Source organism: Oryctolagus cuniculus, chromosome 12 (assembly GCF_051225735.1).
Source record: "Oryctolagus cuniculus isolate XC-2025 breed Fujian yellow rabbit chromosome 12, ASM5122573v1, whole genome shotgun sequence".
Taxonomy (NCBI): domain Eukaryota; kingdom Metazoa; phylum Chordata; class Mammalia; order Lagomorpha; family Leporidae; genus Oryctolagus; species Oryctolagus cuniculus.
This window is the reverse complement of record NC_142878.1, coordinates 108688893-108707084: the sequence shown is the minus strand read 5'-3', so window position 1 is coordinate 108707084 and position 18192 is coordinate 108688893. Positions and strand designations below refer to the sequence as shown.

General features: G+C 67.7%; 1 protein-coding gene across 3 annotated transcripts; it reads left to right on the top strand.

Annotated features, from left to right (window-relative positions):
- Positions 1-353: 353 nt before the first annotated feature.
- Positions 354-17607, top strand: CSK (C-terminal Src kinase). Of its 3 annotated transcripts, none has more exons than XM_070054680.2 (14): positions 354-785; positions 10818-10897; positions 11039-11152; positions 11248-11360; positions 11438-11657; positions 12219-12312; positions 12393-12458; positions 12567-12666; positions 12754-12844; positions 13008-13081; positions 13172-13367; positions 13809-13895; positions 13973-17269; positions 17406-17607. In XM_070054680.2, exons 2-13 carry the CDS (start codon positions 10883-10885, stop codon positions 14153-14155), a joined length of 1353 nt encoding a protein of 450 aa, XP_069910781.1. In that variant the 5' UTR covers positions 354-785; positions 10818-10882; the 3' UTR covers positions 14156-17269; positions 17406-17607. The 3 variants fall into 3 exon arrangements, with proteins under 3 accessions (XP_069910781.1, XP_089167002.1, XP_089167001.1); XM_089310875.1 differs by lacking the exon at positions 354-785 and adding an exon at positions 4526-4648; XM_089310876.1 differs by lacking the exon at positions 13008-13081 and having other exon boundaries at positions 486-785.
- Positions 17608-18192: the final 585 nt, after the last annotated feature.

The window sequence follows — 18192 nt, the reverse complement described above, 5'->3', positions numbered from 1 at the left end:
CCCCCTGCGCGAGGCGAGGGCGCGCTCTCCGTACACGGACCCGGGGCCGGCGCGCGGGCCGGGGGTGCGGCTGGGACGGACCCTCGCACGGCCAGCCCCGCGAGGCCCGGCGCGGACACACCCCCCGCGGTGTCCCCGGCGCCCGACAGGGGGCGCCGCCCGCGCCCCGCCGCGCCGGGCAGGCCCTCGCGCAGGCGCGCTGCGGCGGGCGGAGATCCGGGCCGCGCTTCCTCTCGCCGGGGCCTGCGAGCTTCCTCCCGCGGAGCACGGGCGAGCCGAGGGTGGCCGCCGCCGCCGCCGCGCCCCCCGCGCCCCCCGCCCGCCCGCCGCAGCGCGCGCGCCGCCGCCCCGGGGTCCTGCCGGGCGGGGTCCGAGCGCGCGCGCGCGCGCGCCGCCGTCGGGGCGTCCGCGGCCGCCGTCCCGCCCGCCCAGCCCTCGCCCGGCCGCCGAGCCCGCGGGGCGTGCAGCTCGCGGCCCCCGGCCCCGATCGAGCGTGCGGGGCGGGCCCCCCGGCCGCCGGCGCGACGTCCGCCCGGCGAGCCTCGGGGCGGCGCGGGGAAGCGGAACTCCGCCGGGCCGCGCGGGCCACATTGTTTGCGCCCCCTTCCGCCGCCGCCTTTCTTCGCGCCCGGCCCGGGCCGCGCGGCCGCCCCCTGCCTCCGCCGGGCCGTGCCGCCGCTCTTTGTGCCGCTCCCCCGGGGACCCCCGCCCCGCCCCTGCCCGCCGGCCGCGCGGAGCGTCCCGCAGGCCGCTGATGCCGCCCGGACCGCAGTGCCCCGCCAGAGGTGAGTGCCCGGCTGCCTGCGGCGGGGGGCGCGCGCGGGGGTGGCCCGTCCCGCTCCCGTGGCCGCCGCCGCCGCCGCGTCCACTCCCCACCCCCCACCGCCTGGGGCGCCCCATCGTTGTCGGGTTCGAATTCTCCCGGGAGCCACTGTCAGAAGCCGGCCGGGAGGGAGGGAGGGAGGGACCGCCTGCAGCCCCACAGGGCTTGTCGGGCCCCCAGCTCCGGTTGGTGGAGCTCTGGGTGGGTAGGGGGTCGGAGCCCCCCCCCCCCCGGGAGGGGAAGAGCATCGGTGTGGGCCGGAGCCTCTGCAGGTGCCCTGGCCTGCTTGCTCCTGACCCCTGCCTTGGTCCGGGCCGGAAGCCCCAGTGGACCCCTGAGTTCTGCCGGAGACCCAGGTCCAGGGCCTGAACCTGTCACTCTCAGAGATCTCTGACCCTTGGGTGGGGACATGGGCAGGGCTTGGGTCTTGGGTGGAGGTGACACCAGGCCATAGCCGTGCCTCCACCTCCTGCCACCTGGCTCGGCCCATTCTCCCAGGTTCCTCAGGGCCGGGGCCAGGTGTCAGGAAGGGGTGTGTCCAGCCACCAGAGCCTGGGAGCTTAACTGGGGCTCCCTTGTCGGCCTGCGGGGACCTGAGGCTCAGCAGGGCAGAGAGGGGGACAGCTGCCCCTGGCCTCTGGTGGAACGATGAGGCGGGCAGTGCTTGCCCCCAGCTCAGAGGCCGGGGCTGCTGCTGGTGGGGGGAAGCCCTGGGTGCACCCTCGCCCACTAAGGACGCAGGCCCAGCCCCAGGGGGCCTTGTGGGGTGAGCACGTGCTCCCCTGAGGAGGGCGAGAGGGGGCTTCCGGCCCAGCCCTGAGATTTCCCCCTGGTGCTTGGGGCTGGGTGCCCCCTGCAGGGGATGAGTTCTGAGGGGTGGGGGGGTCAGCCCCCACCCGGGCCTCCCCACGCCTCCAGCGGCTCTGTCTGTGCAGGAGCCTGGGAGCCCCCTCCCCGTTGGCAGCGCCTTGGCATGGGAACTCTGGGGGAGCGGGAACACCTGAGGGGCCCGGGCCCTGGGGTCCCAGCAGAAACCCGGCAGAGGAGGGAGGGTGTGGGGGGCCGCCCTTGCTTTAGGGTTCTGCCAGTTGCTGGGACACACACAGAGGAGACCCGGCCAGGTCCTGGAGCCAGAGCCTGCCCGGAGAGGCCTGGGGGGTTTTGAGGGGCAGGCCAGGGCCCCCGCCTGTGTGGAGAGGACGGCTTCGGGATGTGGTTTCTGTTCGGTGACCTCGGGGCCGCCCTGGCTCTCAGAAGTGGCCGCTCTTCCCTCTGCGTTGCACCAGGAGCCTCCTGCCTCCGCCGAGGCCGAGCCACGCGTGGTGCCCCGAGCCCGAGAGGGAGAGGGGCCAGGTTCAGTGCCCCCGCCCCGGAGTGGAGCCGGCAGAGCCTGGGGCGGGTGGCGGGTGCAGCTCTGTGCCATGCCTCTTGAGGACTTTCGGAACCCTGACACGTGTCCCCAAAGGGCAGAGGCGTTGAGTCTGGGGAAGAGGCCACAGAGCGGTGTCCCCACGGGTCTATGCCGTGGCAGAAGTGGCCCGGGCGCCTGGGCCCGAGTGGGGGTCAGATGGGGTCCGCGGAGGCGGTTCTGGGGTCACTGTACAAAAGTTACGGGTGTGCTAGTTTTCCCAACTTAGAAAGCAACAACCAGCACCAAAGCCAAGCAGAAAAACTTAGAAAACAGCAGAAATCCCCCAAGCTTTCCTGGGGGGCCGCAGGCCTCGTCCGCCGGCCACTGCTGATGCTGCGTTTGAGCGTTTTCCCAGGGGGCCTCGCGCTCCGGGAGACTTTGCCTCAGAAAGCTGCAGAGGGCCGCGGGCACCTCGGGCCAGGCCTGTGCGGTGCCGCCCCTCTGTCCCTGGGGTCATCCCTGTGTGTCCCAAGAGCAGCCAAGAGAGGAGCTGGCCGACGCGGGTGCCAGGCCCGGCCACGCCACGTCGGCCAGAGTGGATGGACGATGGACAGGTCCCTGACCCCCGGAGCCAGGGTCCTTTATGTAATGGGGATGCTGGCACAGCCCGTTTGCTCTCCTCACCCCTCACGGGGAGGGGGTGCAGGGAGGGCCCCAGTCATGGGCAGAGGTGGGGGGGTCCCTACCCAGAGAGCCCCCTCCAGCCGGAGGGTCTTGGCTACTTTGGCCAGTGCCCTGCCCAGCTCGCCTGCCTTCCCCTCCCCGTCACCCTGCGATTGGCTGGCCCAGGCCCGGGGCTGGCCCTGGGGAGACGGCCGCTGGTTGGTGTCCGGCCTGACCCCACCCATCAGCCTTCCGGCCTCGCAGCATCCGAGCTGAGTGCCCAGTGGCCTCCTGCCTCCTGGCTTGGGCGAGGCCAGCGCAGCCCTCCCTTGGACACAGACGCCTCCTGAGCCTGAGGCTCAGACAAGGATCCGGGCACCTCCACGGCCCCACCCTGCCAGCCTGGTCTTCCCAGCCTGTCCCAAGGCCGAGGGGCCGACTGTGGGGGCGGCCGCCTCCTCCTCCTCCTCCTCCTCCACAGGTGTGCCTCACCTGAGTGTGCGGGTGAGGGAGGTGGCGGCCAGCCTCTGCCTGGCCTTCCCTGGGCCCAAGACCCCATAGCCGCACGGGAGCTAACCCAGGCAGGGTCCCACGGGCAGGTGCGTGCGGGACCTGCACCCTGGCTGCCAGGCTTTGGCTTCCGGCTTGGTGCAAGGGAAGCGGGCATCGCTGCCGCCCTCCGGCCTCACGGCTCAGGCTGCGGTGAGGTCACAGGGTGGGGTCCACCCCAAGACGCTGGCCTGGCTGCCGCGAGCCCTCTGGGTATTTCTCAGTTCCCTCTGCCCTCATCGGGGACAGGATGGGTGGAGGAGAGGGCCGCCCCCCACGCCCAGCAGGGAGCACTCCCTCCTCCCTCCTCCCTCCCCTCTCGGTCCCTTCATCCAAGGGCTGGAAATAGAATCCGCTAACTAATGATTAAAGTCAAATTCAGACCTAAAAATAAAGAGCTGGGGAAGGAGAAGCGGTGTGCTCCCTGCGTGGCTGGGGTGAGGCCGCCCGGCCTGAGGCTCAGGGGGGTGCCACCATTTGGGGGTGTGCCTCGATTGGGCACCAGGCGGCTTGCACCGCCCGCTGGGCGTAGCCTGCACCCGTCCATCAGGCGGATTGGCAGAGAGGCGCCCACTTCCCCCTCCCAGGGAAACTGAGGCCCAGGGTTTGTCCAGCACAGCACAGCCTGCCCTTGGGCCACCTCGGTTTCTCTTCCTGGTTTTGAGGTGCAGTGAGGACAGCTCTGCACCCCCTCCGACCGCAGCTTCCCGCCGCCGCCCTCCCCTTCCGGGTCTGTGAGCGAGCAGAAGAGAGGCCGCCGCGCCCCCATGCTCCTGCGCTCTGCTGGCCCTGCGGTCGGTTGCTGGGGTGGAAACCTGGGTGTGCTGTGACCCACCACGCTGCCTGCCTGGCAGCCCGGGATCTGCCCGGCCGCGGGCGCCTGTGCCTGTCCATGCTGCAGGAACACAGGAGGTTGGGACCAGCTCCCCCGCTGGCCAGTGGTGTCACTTGGCGGGGCGGGGGCTTGTGGTTCCAGCTTCCTGGCAGGGCTGGTGGGAGCTCAGAAGCTGGGGAGCCACGAGGGCCAGAGCAACCTGGAGGACTTCCTGGCAGGGGAGGGGCCCATGCAAATAAGGGAGCAGGGTGGGAACAGAGCTCCTTGTGTGGTGCTCCTCTGGTTGCTGTGTGGCCCTGGGCCAGCTCCAGGCCTCTCTGTGCAAGGCCAGGGGGTCTGCACGGAGCCCGAAGTGGGCGCCAGTGGCTCTGTGCTGCTCGGAGCAGAGGCCAGGGGCAGGCCCCCATCCGTGCCTGCCGGTCATCAGGTACCCCCTGTGCTGCCCAAGGAAACGTGGGAGGAGAGGCCTGCGGAGCCCAGCTCCCTGCACTGCGTTTCCTGGGACCCTCCGGGGCCGCGCCGGGTGGGGGCAGCTGCCCTGGTTCCTGTGCTGCTGGGGGAGGGCGTTGCTAAGCCCCCCTGTCCCGCCAGCGGCACTGCGCCACCTCCAGGCCGCCAGCTCTGCCGGTCCCAGTTCTGAAATGAGGAGGCCAGGAATCTGGGGGCCTCTGGGCCACAGTCTCCTGTGGCTGGGAGACTTCGGGGTGAGGGCCAGGGACGCTGCAGGACTTGGAAAATGTCTTGGGAGGTCAGGGCCCAGTGGCTTTTATGCAAATGTAGGCAAATGAGGATGCAAAGGCCACAGCCTGTGCTGCTGGGGTGGGGGCCGCCGAGGCCTGGGTGAGGGCCCTTGGGAGGCCCACAGTCCCCGTTGCCCGCGCCTGTAGGTAATTAGGTTCCTGAGCGGTAATTAGAAACCTTTCTGGGCCAGTCGGCTGCCGCGGTGGGGGGCGGGGGGGGAGGAGGCGGCTCCCCATCGGCCGCCTCTGCCCAAACCGCTAGACAGGGTTCCGGTCCCACTGAGTCACTAGGGCAGGGGAAAAGACGTCGCGCTGCTGTAATCCGGTTTTTAGCGTTTTTCAGCCATTTTCCCCTGGGGCCAGGGGTGCTGAAGGCCGAGGGTCCCAGAGTGGGGTTGGCAGCGGGCGCTGGAGCCAAAGCGGGTGTCTTCCCGTCCTGCCTGCGGACGCCCAGGGAGGTGATGGCGTCGCCACGGGTCCTGTGTGCGATTCCACTGCTGCCCAACCTTGAGATGCCTGGGCCTGGGCCGCTGGGGTCCGCGGGACTCCACGGCTGCTCCGCCTGCCTCGTGCGTGCGGCCCGGGGTGTCAGGTGACCTGCGCAGAAACATCTCACTGGCGCCCAACCAGCCCGGCTGCTGGGCTCCGCCACAGGTGCGCTGCCCTTCCCCAGGGCGTGCCGGGATCCCACACTTCATTCTGTCGTGGCTGTCCCGTGGGCTGCAGGACACTTGCAGCCAGGCCTAGCGCCTCTGTGGGGCGCCGGCACCCCCGCCCCTTCTTCCTGGAAGCCCCCCCGGGCTGCCCTGCTCTCTGCTCGGTCTGTCACAGCACTGAGTGGACTGGCGACAGGCGGGAGGCCGGGTCCTCGCTCTGGTTCTGTTGGGTGCCCTCCCGGCTCACCACGCGTGATGCTGGGCGCACGGGGCGGCTCCCTAGCACTGCCCAGAGTCTGAGAAGGTTGGGCCCTTCCTGTTGCTGACCCCGCCCCCCCCCAGAGTCCAGCTGGGTCCGGTGGCTGCCATAGCGTCTCTAGGGGCTGCGGCTCTGCGTCCCCCGGTCCCTGTACACTTCCCCTTTTAGTGGGTATTTTTAGCTGGGTGTAAACACTTGGCAAAGGCTCCCACGCCCCTTGAAGCAGTGGCGTTTGGGTGAGGGGGGCAGGGAGAGGGCAGCCTGGGAGTTCCTGGCCCCAATTCCTCCCTCGTCCTCCCCTGCCCGGCGGTCTGGGCTCCCGAGAAAGGCCTGCCTGGGGCTGTGGCCACTGACCTCAGCGCCTGGGCACAATGCCCAGCCTGTTCCCGGGACCCCGGCACAAGGGCTGCTGGGAGCAGAGTTTGGGGCAGGAAGTCAGTGAAGAGCTCACCCCGCCACATCCCAGGGCCCTGTCACTGAGCCGCGTGGGGGTGGGGAGGCAGCTGCTGTCCCAGTGGGGTTAAATATAGCCTGTCCCTTACGGGACCCTGGTGTGGCGCGGCCGGCCCGCCCGCCTCCCTGTTTGTTCATTCATTCGTTCAGCGTCTGCAGGCGCTGGGGCTGCAGCTGTGATGAGCTCCCTGCGCCCCAGCTGAGCCAGGGAACCAGGGAGGCCTCCCATGAGCCAGCTTTTAAAATGTGGCTGGTTTGCTACTGGAGGGAGGTAATGGATACATGTGGTTTAAAAAAAGACGAAACAGGAAATAGTGCAGTTAAAAAGCAAATGTCCCTTAAACTTCACCCCTCTCTGCTGCCACTTCCTGTAGCGAGCCCGGTGTAGGACATGGCTGGTGGGGCCCGCGGCGGGGGAGGTGGCCACCTGCCACTCCAGCACCCCACAGGGGCAGAGGTTTGAGTCCCGGCCGCCCCACTTCCCATCCAGCTCTCTGCTGTGGCCTGGGAAAGCAGTGGAAGATGGCCCAAGTGCTTGGGCTCCTGTACCCGCATGGGAGACCCGGAAGAAGCTCCTGGCTCCTGGCTTCAGATTGGTGCAGCTCTGGCCGTTGCGGCCATCTTGGAGGTGAACCAGTGGATGGAAGTCCTCTCTCTGTCTCTGCCTTTCAAATGGATAAATAAATCTTTAAAAAAAAAAAAAAAAAAAAGCTGGTAGCAGCAGAGGACTTCAAAAAGTTCATAGAAAAAGGAAATAAAAGTAAGCTTATTAAAAAAACTGTGGTTTTTAGGATTTGGTTGCACCAATATAAACTTATCTTGAATGTTTTTCCACAGCTGCTTTGAAGTAGCATCGTGTGAGCTGCACCTAGCCTTTTTATTTATTTATTTGTATTTGTGTGTTTGAAAGGTAGCGCAATAAAGAGAAAGAGACAGAGATCTTCCATCCCCTAGTTCCCTCTCCAAATGCCCACAATGGCGACAACCAGGCCAGGCGGAAGCTGGGAGCCTGGAACCCCACCCAGGTCTGCCTCGTGGGTGCAGGGGCCCAGGCAGGTGGGCGGGGCCCTCGTCTGCCTCGTCAGGTGGGAAGCAGGGTTCCCGGTCTCCAGGGCGTTAGCATCGCAGGAGCTGGCTTCGCCGGTGCCCCGTGACGCCGGCCTGCCTGGGTCTGCAGTGGCCTGCTGGGATCCGTGGTGACTGTCCAGGACTCCCTGCCTCCTGGAGAGGCACGGATGGTGAGGCCTTCTGGGAAGTGGCCCCCTGCTTGCACCTGGCCTCCCCGTGCCCTCCGGCTGCTTGCACGTCTCGGAGATGAGTCTGCCGGTGCCTTGTGGGTGCTCTGGGCAGCATCGCCCTGCCGTGTTGTGCAGCGAAGAAAAGCCCGCCTGTTCAGGACGGGTGTGACATTTGAATATATTTGATCTACAGCTAGTGGGATCCAGCGAAGGGTGTGCATGTTTATTTATTTCCATTTTACTTGAAAGGCAAGAGGGAGGCCGGCGCCGTGGCTCACTAGGCTAATCCTCCGCCTTGCGGTGCTGGCACACCGGGTTCTAGTCCCGGTTGGGGCACCGGATTCTTTCCCGGTTGCCCCTCTTCCAGGCCAGCTCTCTGCTGTGGCCAGGGAGTGCAGTGGAGGATGGCCCAAGTGCTTGGGCCCTGCACCCCATGGGAGACCAGGAGAAGCACCTGGCTCCTGGCTTTGGATCAGCGCAGTGCGCCAGCCGTGGCAGCCATTGGAGGGTGAACCAATGTTAGGAAAACCTTTCTCTCTCTCTCTAACTCTGCCTGTCCAAAAAAAAAAGCAAGAGGGAGAGAGATCGTCCATCCACAGGGTCCCCGGATTCCTCCAACAACTGGGGTTCGAGCAGGCTGACACAAGAACCCCAGCTGGATCTCCCCTCGTGGTGGCAGGAGCCCGAGCACTTGGGCCGTCACCTGCTGCGTGTGCATCAGCAGGAACTGGGTCAGAAGTGAGTCAGAACTCAAACCCCAGCTCTCAGGCAGGGACGCAGGTGTCCAAGCAGGGTCGTGTCTCTCTCTCTCTTTTTTTTTTTTTTTTGAAAGAGTTACAGATTGACAGAGGTTAGAGAGAAAGAGATCTTCCATCTGTTGGTTCACTCCCCGCAAATGGCTGCAACAGCCAGGGCTGAGCCAGGGCGAAGTCAGGAGCCAGCAGCTTCTTTGGGGTCTCCCACGTGGGCCATCTTCCACTCCTTTCCCAGGCCATCAGCAAGGAGCTGGATCAAAAACGGAGCAGCCAGGACTCGAACCGGCACCCACACGGGATGCTGGCCCTGCAGGGCGTGGCTTTACCCGCTGTGCCACAGTGCCAGCCCCATCTCAGCTGTTGTGCCAAATGCCCGCCCCTGCGTGTGTATTTTCCTGGTGCTTTGTTTCGCTGCAGTGTGACTGTTAACCCATCCGTCGTGTGCCACCGTCACAGCTCTGGACACCGGCCGTAATTCCACACCAGTGCCCTCCCCCTGTGGTCCTGTTTTCCCTCAATCAAGGATCCACTTTAGGATCACTCATTGAGCCTCGTTTGCATATTTCTTTAGTATCCGATTTAACCTAGAACAGTCTAGAACGTTCTCCCACCTCTGGGCGGGGGTGGTGGTGGTGGTAACGTTTAGTGATGTTGGAGTCTGGAGTCGGTTGCTTGTGGTCCCCTCGGACTGTGGCTTCCTGGCTGGGGCGGGTTGGACAGAAGGAGCAGTGCACGGCCGGTGCCACACAGCGGGGGCCCGGCTCGGCCCCTGGCTGTTACTGCTGAGCCCCGCTGCCTGGTGCAGGCGGCCGCCGGTCTCCCTGCTGTGAAGCCTGGGCCCGTGTGCCACCGTCGTCCTTCAGTGGCTCCTGTTGCCTTTGGCTGTCCACACCCCGGGCAGCAGCTGGAGCTGTGCAGGCCACCTGCCCTCCCGGGAGCAGTCTTGTACCCCAAGGTTGGGGGAAGGGGTGGGCCCCGGGAGGTCACGTGACAGAACTCAGCGCCCAGGGAGGAGGCCTGGGTCTGCAGCCTCCCACCTGGCAGGGGAGGGGCTTCCCCTCTGGGCATCCTCCTAGAGCCTGCCGTCTCCAGAGTCATCACTGGCCGGCGATGGAGGGGTGGCCTGGGCCGGGGCCACGCGGGCCTCTCCTGTAAGCTGGGAGTAACGACAGCCCCCGCCACAGCCGGCAGGGTGCCGCGGATCCGCACGTGCCAAGGACCGGGCCTGGCACAGACCCCGCGCCCGGCACCCGGGCCTGCCATTATTTCTGTTATTATCATCCAGGCCGTGGGGAGGCGGCGGCGGCAGCTGTGGGCCGGAAGCAGTGTTTGCAAACTGACAGCTGGGGGTGACTGGCAGCTTGCAGCCTGCACGCTTCCCGGTGGCGGTGCACTTGGGGAAGGGTGGGGGAGGGGCGAGCTGGCAGGGCCACCGCTCAGAAGGGCCTTCTGGCCGCACCCCACCCCCGTTCAAGTGGGAGCCCCAGTATAAGGTGGAGCGAGGAGCTCACAGCTCTCCCGTACCGTGCAGGGCCCTCCTGTGCTGGGGGCTCAGTCGTCCTCCTCGGGCCTTCTTGTCCCTGTCGAGGGGTTGGGGTGGACGGGCTGGCCTCGGGACCGAGGGGCCAGGAGTGCTCGGGGGAAGGGAGCCCTTCTGTGGCCGGGCGCTGAAGGGTTAATCCACCAGCCACTCCACAGCCTGCGGCAGGGGTCCCGGCCCCCCTTGCTGGTGCAGGACCTGGGACTCACAAGGGGGGTGTCACTGGCCCCCACACGCCCTAGGAAGAGGAGCCGGGTCGGAAGCTCCCCTCTGCCTGTCCGTGACCCTGGGGCTGAGGCTGGACGTGGCCGTGTCCCGGGCTCCCGCTGGCTCCCAAGGCCGTGTGCTGTCCTGCTCGGGCCCCAGCCCTGGCTGCTCGCATCAGCACTGTCCCACGTGATGGGGGAGGCTGTCCCAGCAGCAGCAGCGGGCAGGGCTCCGGCCGAGCCTCGATCCCTGGGCACCGGGAGGCCTCCATCTCGCCTGCCTCAGGGCCGGTTTCTCTGTGTTCGCTGCGGCATGGTCTCCCTGCTGTGCCTACCCCGCTGCTGGCCGCGCCCCTCCGCCCATCTCGGGGACGCTGTCTCCCGGCGCAGACCCACCTCTGCCTGCGGGGGCAGAGGCTGGGCACGCGTGTCGGTGAAAGACCCGCGTGGGCCGAGGGCCTGCGTGACCTGGGCTTCCCAGCTCCTTCCCTGCCTCGGAGCCGCGCGGGCCGGGTGTGCTGACCGGCGGCGGCTCCACTGCCGCTGCCCCACAGAGGCCGGCCTAAGGTCGGCAGCCCCCTTGATCCCCGGGTTCCCCGGCTGCTGGCCGGGCGGGAAGAGCCGGCCCCAGGTCCCCAGAGTGGGAGCGTCAGCCTGTGTCATCTGCACGCAGGGACGGGCCCAAGTCTCAGGGGCTGGGTGGGGGCCGTCTGCACACGGCCCCGCTCCATCGTCCCTTCTCCCCGCAGCTCTGATGGTACCAGGCGACAGGCCGGCCTTGCTGTGACTCGGGGACACCAGCTCTCCTGAGACCATGTCGGCGATACAGGTAGCGGGAGGCAGGGGCCCCGCATGGGCTGTCCGTCAGGGCTTAGGGCGGCGGAAGGGGCACCTCATCCCGGCTTGCAGAGGCTGTGACCTGGATGGAGGGCGTGTGGGTGAGAGGGTCCCGGCCGCCGCCCCCCTGCAGGCCGCCTGGCCCTCGGGCACGGAGTGCATCGCCAAGTACAGCTTCCACGGCACCGCCGAGCAGGACCTACCCTTCTGCAAAGGAGACGTGCTCACCATCGTGGCCGTCACCAAGGTAGACGGGGACCCCCCGCCCCGGGCTGCCCCTGGGTCTCAGCCCCCCCATGGGGCCGGCAGAGCCTGAGAGGCTGTGGGCCGCCCTCTCCCCAGGACCCCAACTGGTACAAAGCGAAGAACAAGGTGGGCCGTGAGGGCATCATCCCCGCCAACTACGTCCAGAAGCGAGAGGGCGTGAAGGCGGGCACCAAGCTCAGCCTCATGCCGTGAGTACCCTGGGAGGGAGGAGGCGCCGGGCTCCGCCCCCTCGGGCCACCGTGACCCCCAGGCCTCCCCCCACCAGCTGGTTCCACGGGAAGATCACGCGGGAGCAGGCCGAGCGGCTCCTGTACCCGCCGGAGACGGGCCTGTTCCTGGTGCGGGAGAGCACCAACTACCCCGGGGACTACACGCTGTGCGTGAGCTGCGACGGCAAGGTGGAGCACTACCGCATCATGTACCACGCCAGCAAGCTCAGCATCGACGAGGAGGTGTACTTCGAGAACCTCATGCAGCTGGTGGAGGTGAGCCGGCCGGCGGGCGCCCACACACAGGCCGCCTTGGGCCGTGGGCGCGGGAGTCCGGGGGCCCTGCTGCTCTCACGCCTGACCCCGCGGGGCAGCCGCGGTGGGGGCGGGGGAGACAGGTGCAGAGTAGTGAGCAGTCCAGGGCCCGGCGGACGGACCCAGAGACCGGGGTCTCACAGGCACTCACAGAGCGGCGGCCCTCGGGGTGGCCCAGGCTCCTGCACCTGCCCGGGCAGTGCCCACGCAGCCCCACAGCCGCGGGCAGCCGCCCTGCCCGTACTCCCTGGCCTGGTGTGGCCTGACCAGGGAGGGGAGGGTCGCTGAGCGCACCTGGCTGGAGCTTGGTGTCCGGACACAGCCGGGGTTCAGGCCCGGAATGGTAGCAACCGCCAGGTGTGGAGCGGTCCGGGGAACAGGCCACGTGTCAGGGGCTGGGCTTGCCAGAAATGGGGCGCCCTCCCCCGTCACAGCCAAGCCGGGCTGGGCGGGACCGGCCTCTGGCGCCCTCTGGTGGCGAGCGCTGGGCGTTGCGTGAGCGCCCTGGCCTGCCCTCCCCAGCACTACACCTCGGACGCCGATGGACTCTGCACGCGCCTCATCAAACCAAAGGTCATGGAGGGCACGGTGGCCGCCCAGGACGAGTTCTACCGCAGTAAGTGCCCCCAGCCCGTGGCCGTCCCGGAGGCTCGGGGACCCACAGGCCCGCCTCCAGCCCTCACGCCCTCCCCGCAGGTGGCTGGGCGCTCAACATGAAAGAGCTGAAACTGTTGCAGACCATCGGGAAGGGGGAGTTCGGAGGTGAGGGGAGGCGCTGGGGGCGGGGGGGAGGAGCTGGGGGCGGGGCCGGGGGCGGGGCCGGGGACCAGGGACCAGGGACCAGGGCGTCAGCGCCTCTGCTCTCCGCAGACGTGATGCTGGGCGATTACCGGGGCAACAAAGTGGCCGTGAAGTGCATCAAGAGCGACGCCACGGCCCAGGCCTTCCTGGCTGAAGCCTCGGTCATGACGTGAGTCCGGCGGGCGGGCGGGCGGGGGTGGCGGCCGGGCGGGGGCGGGGCGGGGCGGGGCGGACTCTGACGCCCCCTCCGCCGCAGGCAACTGCGGCACAGTAACCTGGTGCAGCTTCTGGGCGTGATCGTGGAGGAGAAGGGCGGGCTCTACATCGTCACCGAGTACATGGCCAAGGTGGGCCCCCCACACACACCCTGACCTGGGACCAGTGGCCGCCCCGTCCCAGCCTCCCCGTGCCCCTCCCGCGGAGTGGGGACCATGAGCGAGCAGTGGGAGGTGCAGGGCGTGGTCCTGGGGGCGGGGCTGACCCCGGGTCCTGAGTGTCCGCTGCCCGCAGGGGAGCCTGGTGGACTACCTGCGGTCGCGCGGCCGCTCGGTGCTGGGCGGCGACTGCCTCCTCAAGTTCTCGCTGTGAGTGCGGCCGCCCCCGGGGCGGGGGGCTCAGGGGAGCAGGACCCCAGCCCGCCCGGCGCCCCTGAGCCCCGCCCGTGCTGCCCGCAGAGACGTGTGCGAGGCCATGGAGTACCTGGAAGGCAACAACTTTGTGCACCGAGACCTGGCCGCCCGCAACGTGCTGGTGTCCGAGGACAACATGGCCAAGGTCAGCGACTTCGGCCTCACCAAGGAGGCCTCCAGCACCCAGGACACGGGCAAGCTGCCGGTCAAGTGGACGGCCCCCGAGGCCCTGCGGGAGAAGGTGGGGCGGCCGGGCGGTGCGCGGGCCACCCCCACCCCACGCAGGCACGCGGGCCCCACCCACACCCACACCTATACCTTCGAGCTTGGCCCCACCCCCACCCGGGTGCATGGGCCCCATCCCACCACACCCACACCCATGTGCGGCCCCACACCCGCCCCACCCCTGTTCAGGCCCCACCCCACTCACACCCCACCCACGCGCGGGCCTCACCTCCACCCCACCCCACCCCACCCACACCCGCGCATGGCCCCATCCCCACCTGCACCCGCCCCACCCGCGCTCGGGCCCCGCCCCACTCACACCCCACCCATGCGCGGGCTTCACCTCCACCCCACCCCACCCACAGCCACGCACGGGCCCCATCCCCGCCTGCACCCGCCCTACCCCCACCCACCCAGCACCCACGCGCGGCCGGCTCTGACCCCCCTCCCCCCGCAGAAGTTTTCCACCAAGTCCGACGTGTGGAGCTTCGGGATCCTCCTCTGGGAGATCTACTCCTTCGGGCGAGTGCCTTACCCGAGAATTGTGAGTGCGGGGTCCCCGCCGCTGCCGCCCGGGGCGAGGCTGGGGCCCTGCGCTAACCCGCCTCCCTGCCCCCGCAGCCCCTGAAGGATGTGGTCCCTCGGGTGGAGAAGGGCTACAAGATGGACGCCCCCGACGGCTGCCCGCCCGCCGTCTATGAGGTCATGAAGAACTGCTGGCGCCTGGACGCCGCCTCGCGGCCCTCGTTCCTGCAGCTGCGGGAGCAGCTGGAACACATCAAGACCCACGAGCTGCACCTGTGACCTCCGGCCTCCCGCGGGCCCCGGGCCTGCGGGGCCAAGCCTGGATGACCGGTCGGTCGGTCCGTTGGTGGGCCGCGGACCCGGCCCCTGAACTGAGCCCAGCGTCCTGGGTCCCCCACCTGCGCCGTGCACCTGCGCCGCGCACCTGCCCGGCGGGCTTGGGCGCCCCCTGCCGGCCGCGGCGGTCACAGCAGCGGAGGCGGTGGAGGAGGAGGGGGCCGCGCCCCCCCAGCCCCTGGGCGCCCGCCGGCTGACTTAAAGAGTTCTACCCCTCTCCTTCCTGGAGACTTTTTTTTTCCGTGTGTTTATTTTTTATTGTTTTTCAAGATAAGGAGAAAAAGTACCCAGCCAGTGGGCATTTTACAAGAAGTACGAATCTCGTTTTTCCCCTTCCCCGACCCGGGCCTGCCTGTGCGGGTGGGGGGCTGGGCCCCACCCCGTGTCCGTCCGCGTCCCGTGTCGCCTCGGCCGCGCTTGACCGTGTCGCACTGTTGCATGCGCCCGCGTCCGCGTCCGCCGGGGGCCCGGGGGTCGCGCGCCGCCGCCTTGTGAGCCGCAACCGTAATAAACCCTCCCTGCGGACCGCGCCGCCGCCTCCGCCGCCCGGCCGTCTTGTCCGTCCCCCTGTGTCTGTGGGTGGGGAGCATGGCCGGCACGCGTGGCCTCCGCTTTGTGTCAGCTGCACGAGTGAGTGTCCTGTGTCTGCCCGGGGTGGGGGTCGCGCCGCTGTGGCTGTGTCATGGAGGGCTGGGCCCACCGCGGGTGGGGGGTGCACCTGGGAGGGGGCCCAGGGGCGGGTCCAGCCCCCTGGGCAACGTTGGGAACAGCAGTATCGGGCCTGGGAGCGGAGGAGATGTGACAGGAGGCCCTGGCCCGGGCATCCCGATGTCGCCCGGGGTGTGCCAGCTCCGCCCACCCCCGACCCCCGTGGGCTGCTGGACTGGTGCAGGCTGAGGAGACCCCAGCCCGCCGCCGGGGCCGCTGCGGTGCGGAAGGGCACAGCGGGCTGGGGCAGCCCTGGGACAGGAGCTGCCCTGGCACAGACACTGCCCTGTGCCCTCCTCTCCCTGCAGGCGGCGCCTGAGACCCCGGTTCTGACTTTGCAGTGTGCCCTGCGGGGGGGTGTCCCGGGCCCCGCTGTGGCTCCAGCCTCCTCTGTGGTCTCCTGGCCCGGTGCAGCCGCCGCCTCGGCTCCCGTCCACCTGCCACACCGCCCGTTCGTTCACAAATACTTGAATACCTGCTTGTGCTAGGTCCGGGAGTCGGTGGTGAGCCAGAGACCCTGTGGAGCTCACCGTGGGAGTCTGAGTGCTGAGTGCCTCCAGAGAGACTGTGCCTCAGGAATCTTGTGGGTAGAGCAGGGAGGGCTGAGGGAGGGGACCGAGCGTGAGCGGTGAGGTGAGACTGGTCTTATCCAGCTGCAGCCCTGGCGGCCCAGGGACAAGGTTTGACCAGGGTGGGGACGCACTTGCTACTGGCAGGGAGAGGGTGTGGGAGCGCCAGGCCTGACCCCGGCCCAGAAGGGAGAAGGGCCCAGGAGTGTTGTCACGGAGCGGTGGACAGGAGGCGGCTGCCGCAGGGCCTGGCAGCGGCGGGGACCTTGGGAGGGGAGCCCCCCCCGGTGCCGCCCCGCCAGGGACACAGGGTTCCAGCACCCAGGGGACCTTGCTGATATCTGTCGCACCTGCCCTGGGGGGCCGACCCCAGGTGGCAATGAGCAGAGACAAGAGCATGACAGAGGAGGGGGCTGGGTGGGAGGCCGTGTGGGAGATCGGCAGGGGCTCGGGGAGGCTGGGGGAGACCTCGGTGGCGGGGTGGGCCTGCGATGGGGCAGGAGATGACCGTGCCCTGGTGGATGCTAACCAGGAGCTGGGGAGCTCTGCCCGGCTTTCTGTCCACAGGGGGCCCAGTCTGCAGGGGTGGGGTAGGGCGGGGCGCTCAGAGGCTGTGGCAGCAGAGCCGGGTGCTTCCCACCCTGTGGCTGTGAGGCCCCCCGCCCCGCCCCAGCCCTGTCTCTGACTCTCCGCTTTGTTTCTCCCTCTCTCTCTCACCCCTCCCTGCTCTGCTCTGTGCCAGCCGTGAGTGGGCCAGTTCGTCCCCCAGCCCTCTGGGGACCCCACCTTGTGCCGGGAGTCTCGAGCGACTCTGCCCACCGCAGGTGCCGGGCAGCGGGGCAAGGTCCACCCTGGCCGAGGAAGGGCGCTGCCTGGGCAGTGGCGGTGAGGTGTGGCGGCTCGGGCGGTGCTGTGTGCATGGCACAGGTGCCGAGGGGCGTGGTTAGGGAGCAGGTGGAGACCCGTGAGCGGCCCGGCTTCACGAGGTGGCCGGGGGCTTCGGATGGGGTGTAGGGCCGACGTGTGACTTGGGAAGCTCATTCTGGTGGCACGGACATGGACGTGGGGACAGGGAGGAGGCTGGGGTGCACCGGGCGCAGCGGGGCTGGGGAGCAGAGGAGTCTGAGGAGTGGGTGAGGGGGTCCTCACCGGCTGCCAGGCCCCACCCCAGTGGGACCCTCTAGACGCCGGGAAGTGGACATTGTCCCCATTTCTCAGATAAGGAGAGCGAGGATGCAGAGAGCAGCCTGGGCGGAGGGGTGAGTCAGCGGGAAGTACGTGGGGGCTGGCGCAGAGGGGGCGCTGTCCCCTGCCGAGCCAGGCAAGGCTTGGGAGCCATGGGCGCAGCCGGGGTGGGGGCCAAGGAGGGAGGGGGCGAAGAGGAACTGGGAGCTCAGGGTGGGGTGGGGGTGGGGCAGAAGCCAGGACTGACAGTGAGGGGAGACCGATTCGGGGTGGCTGGGGGCTTCCTGTTGAGCAATGACTTTTCTTAACGTGTCCCCGAGTTTTCCACGTACAGCCTCGGCTGTCATCAGTCGGTGGAGCGCAGCACCTGGCTGCCGGGTCGCACCTGCGCCGGCCTGGAGAGCAGCCTCCATCGGGCATGGCAGACGGGAGAGCAGAGGGAAGTGCGGCCGGAAGCCCCCGCGCCCCTCCCAGCTCCGGGGCTCGCACTCTGGGCCGTGTGCACCCCACCTGCTCCCCCCGCCTCTGGGATCTTTGTGAAGCGAGCAAACCCAGACATACTTTGTCACTGCACCCACAACGCGTTAGCCCCAGGGTAAGTTCCAAAGTTCGAAACGTTGCGGAAATCGGGGCTGGCACCATGGCACAGCAGGTTGAGCCAACCCTTGAGATGACGCCCGCATCCTCTGTGGGCGCCGGTTCGAGTCCCGGCTGCTCTGCTTCCGATGCAGCTCCTTGCTGTCGTGCCTGGGAGAGCAGCGAAGATGGCCCGAGGGCTTGGGCCCCGCACCCACGGGGAGGACTGATGAAGCTCCTGGCTCCTGGCCTCGGCCTGGCCCAGCCCTGGCTGTTGCGGCCATCTGAGGATGAAAGACCTCTCTCCTTCTCTGTCACTGTGCCTTTCAAATAAACTTTTTTTAAAAAAATGAAAAATTGAAGTAAAAGATATTTATTTTGATCAAAAAACAACCTGAAAGCTATGCGCAGTTTTTCCTAGTAGACACTCCCCAAGGACACTTTAAAGACCCCTCTTTAAGACCCTTCCGCACCGGCACCAGCACCGGCGTGCCTCTTCTCCCTGGCTGTGCTGATCCCAGCCTCCTGATGGCCACTCTGGGCCCCTGCCACCGACGTGGGAGACCCGGATGGAGCTCCAGGGTCCTGGCTCAGCCCTGGCTGCTGCAGTCTGGGGGGTGAACCAGTGGGTGGGAAAATCTCTCTGTGTCTGTTTCTGGCTCTGTATCTCTGTGTATTTAAAATAAAGAATAAATAAATGTATTTTAATTAGAAAGGCAGAGTGAGATCTGTCTCATCTGCCGTCTCACTCCCCAAATGTCCTCACTGGCCGGAAGCTGGAGCCAAGGGTGGCACCCAAATACCCAGCGTGCACGGGGGCACCTTACCTGGAGCCCCACTGCCGGGCCAGATGCCCACCCTGCACTTCTCTTTAGAGATTTCCCCACAGACATGAAGCACCCTCTTAGAAATACAGCCACAGCCGGCACCGCAGCTCAGTAG

Coding starts and splice junctions, on each gene's coding strand:
- CSK (XM_070054680.2), top strand. Junction 12,459..12,566: donor CGGGAAGGGGGAGTTCGGAG/GTGAGGGGAGGC, acceptor TGCTCTCCGCAG/ACGTGATGCTGGGCGATTAC. Junction 13,368..13,808: donor CCGAGGCCCTGCGGGAGAAG/GTGGGGCGGCCG, acceptor CTCCCCCCGCAG/AAGTTTTCCACCAAGTCCGA.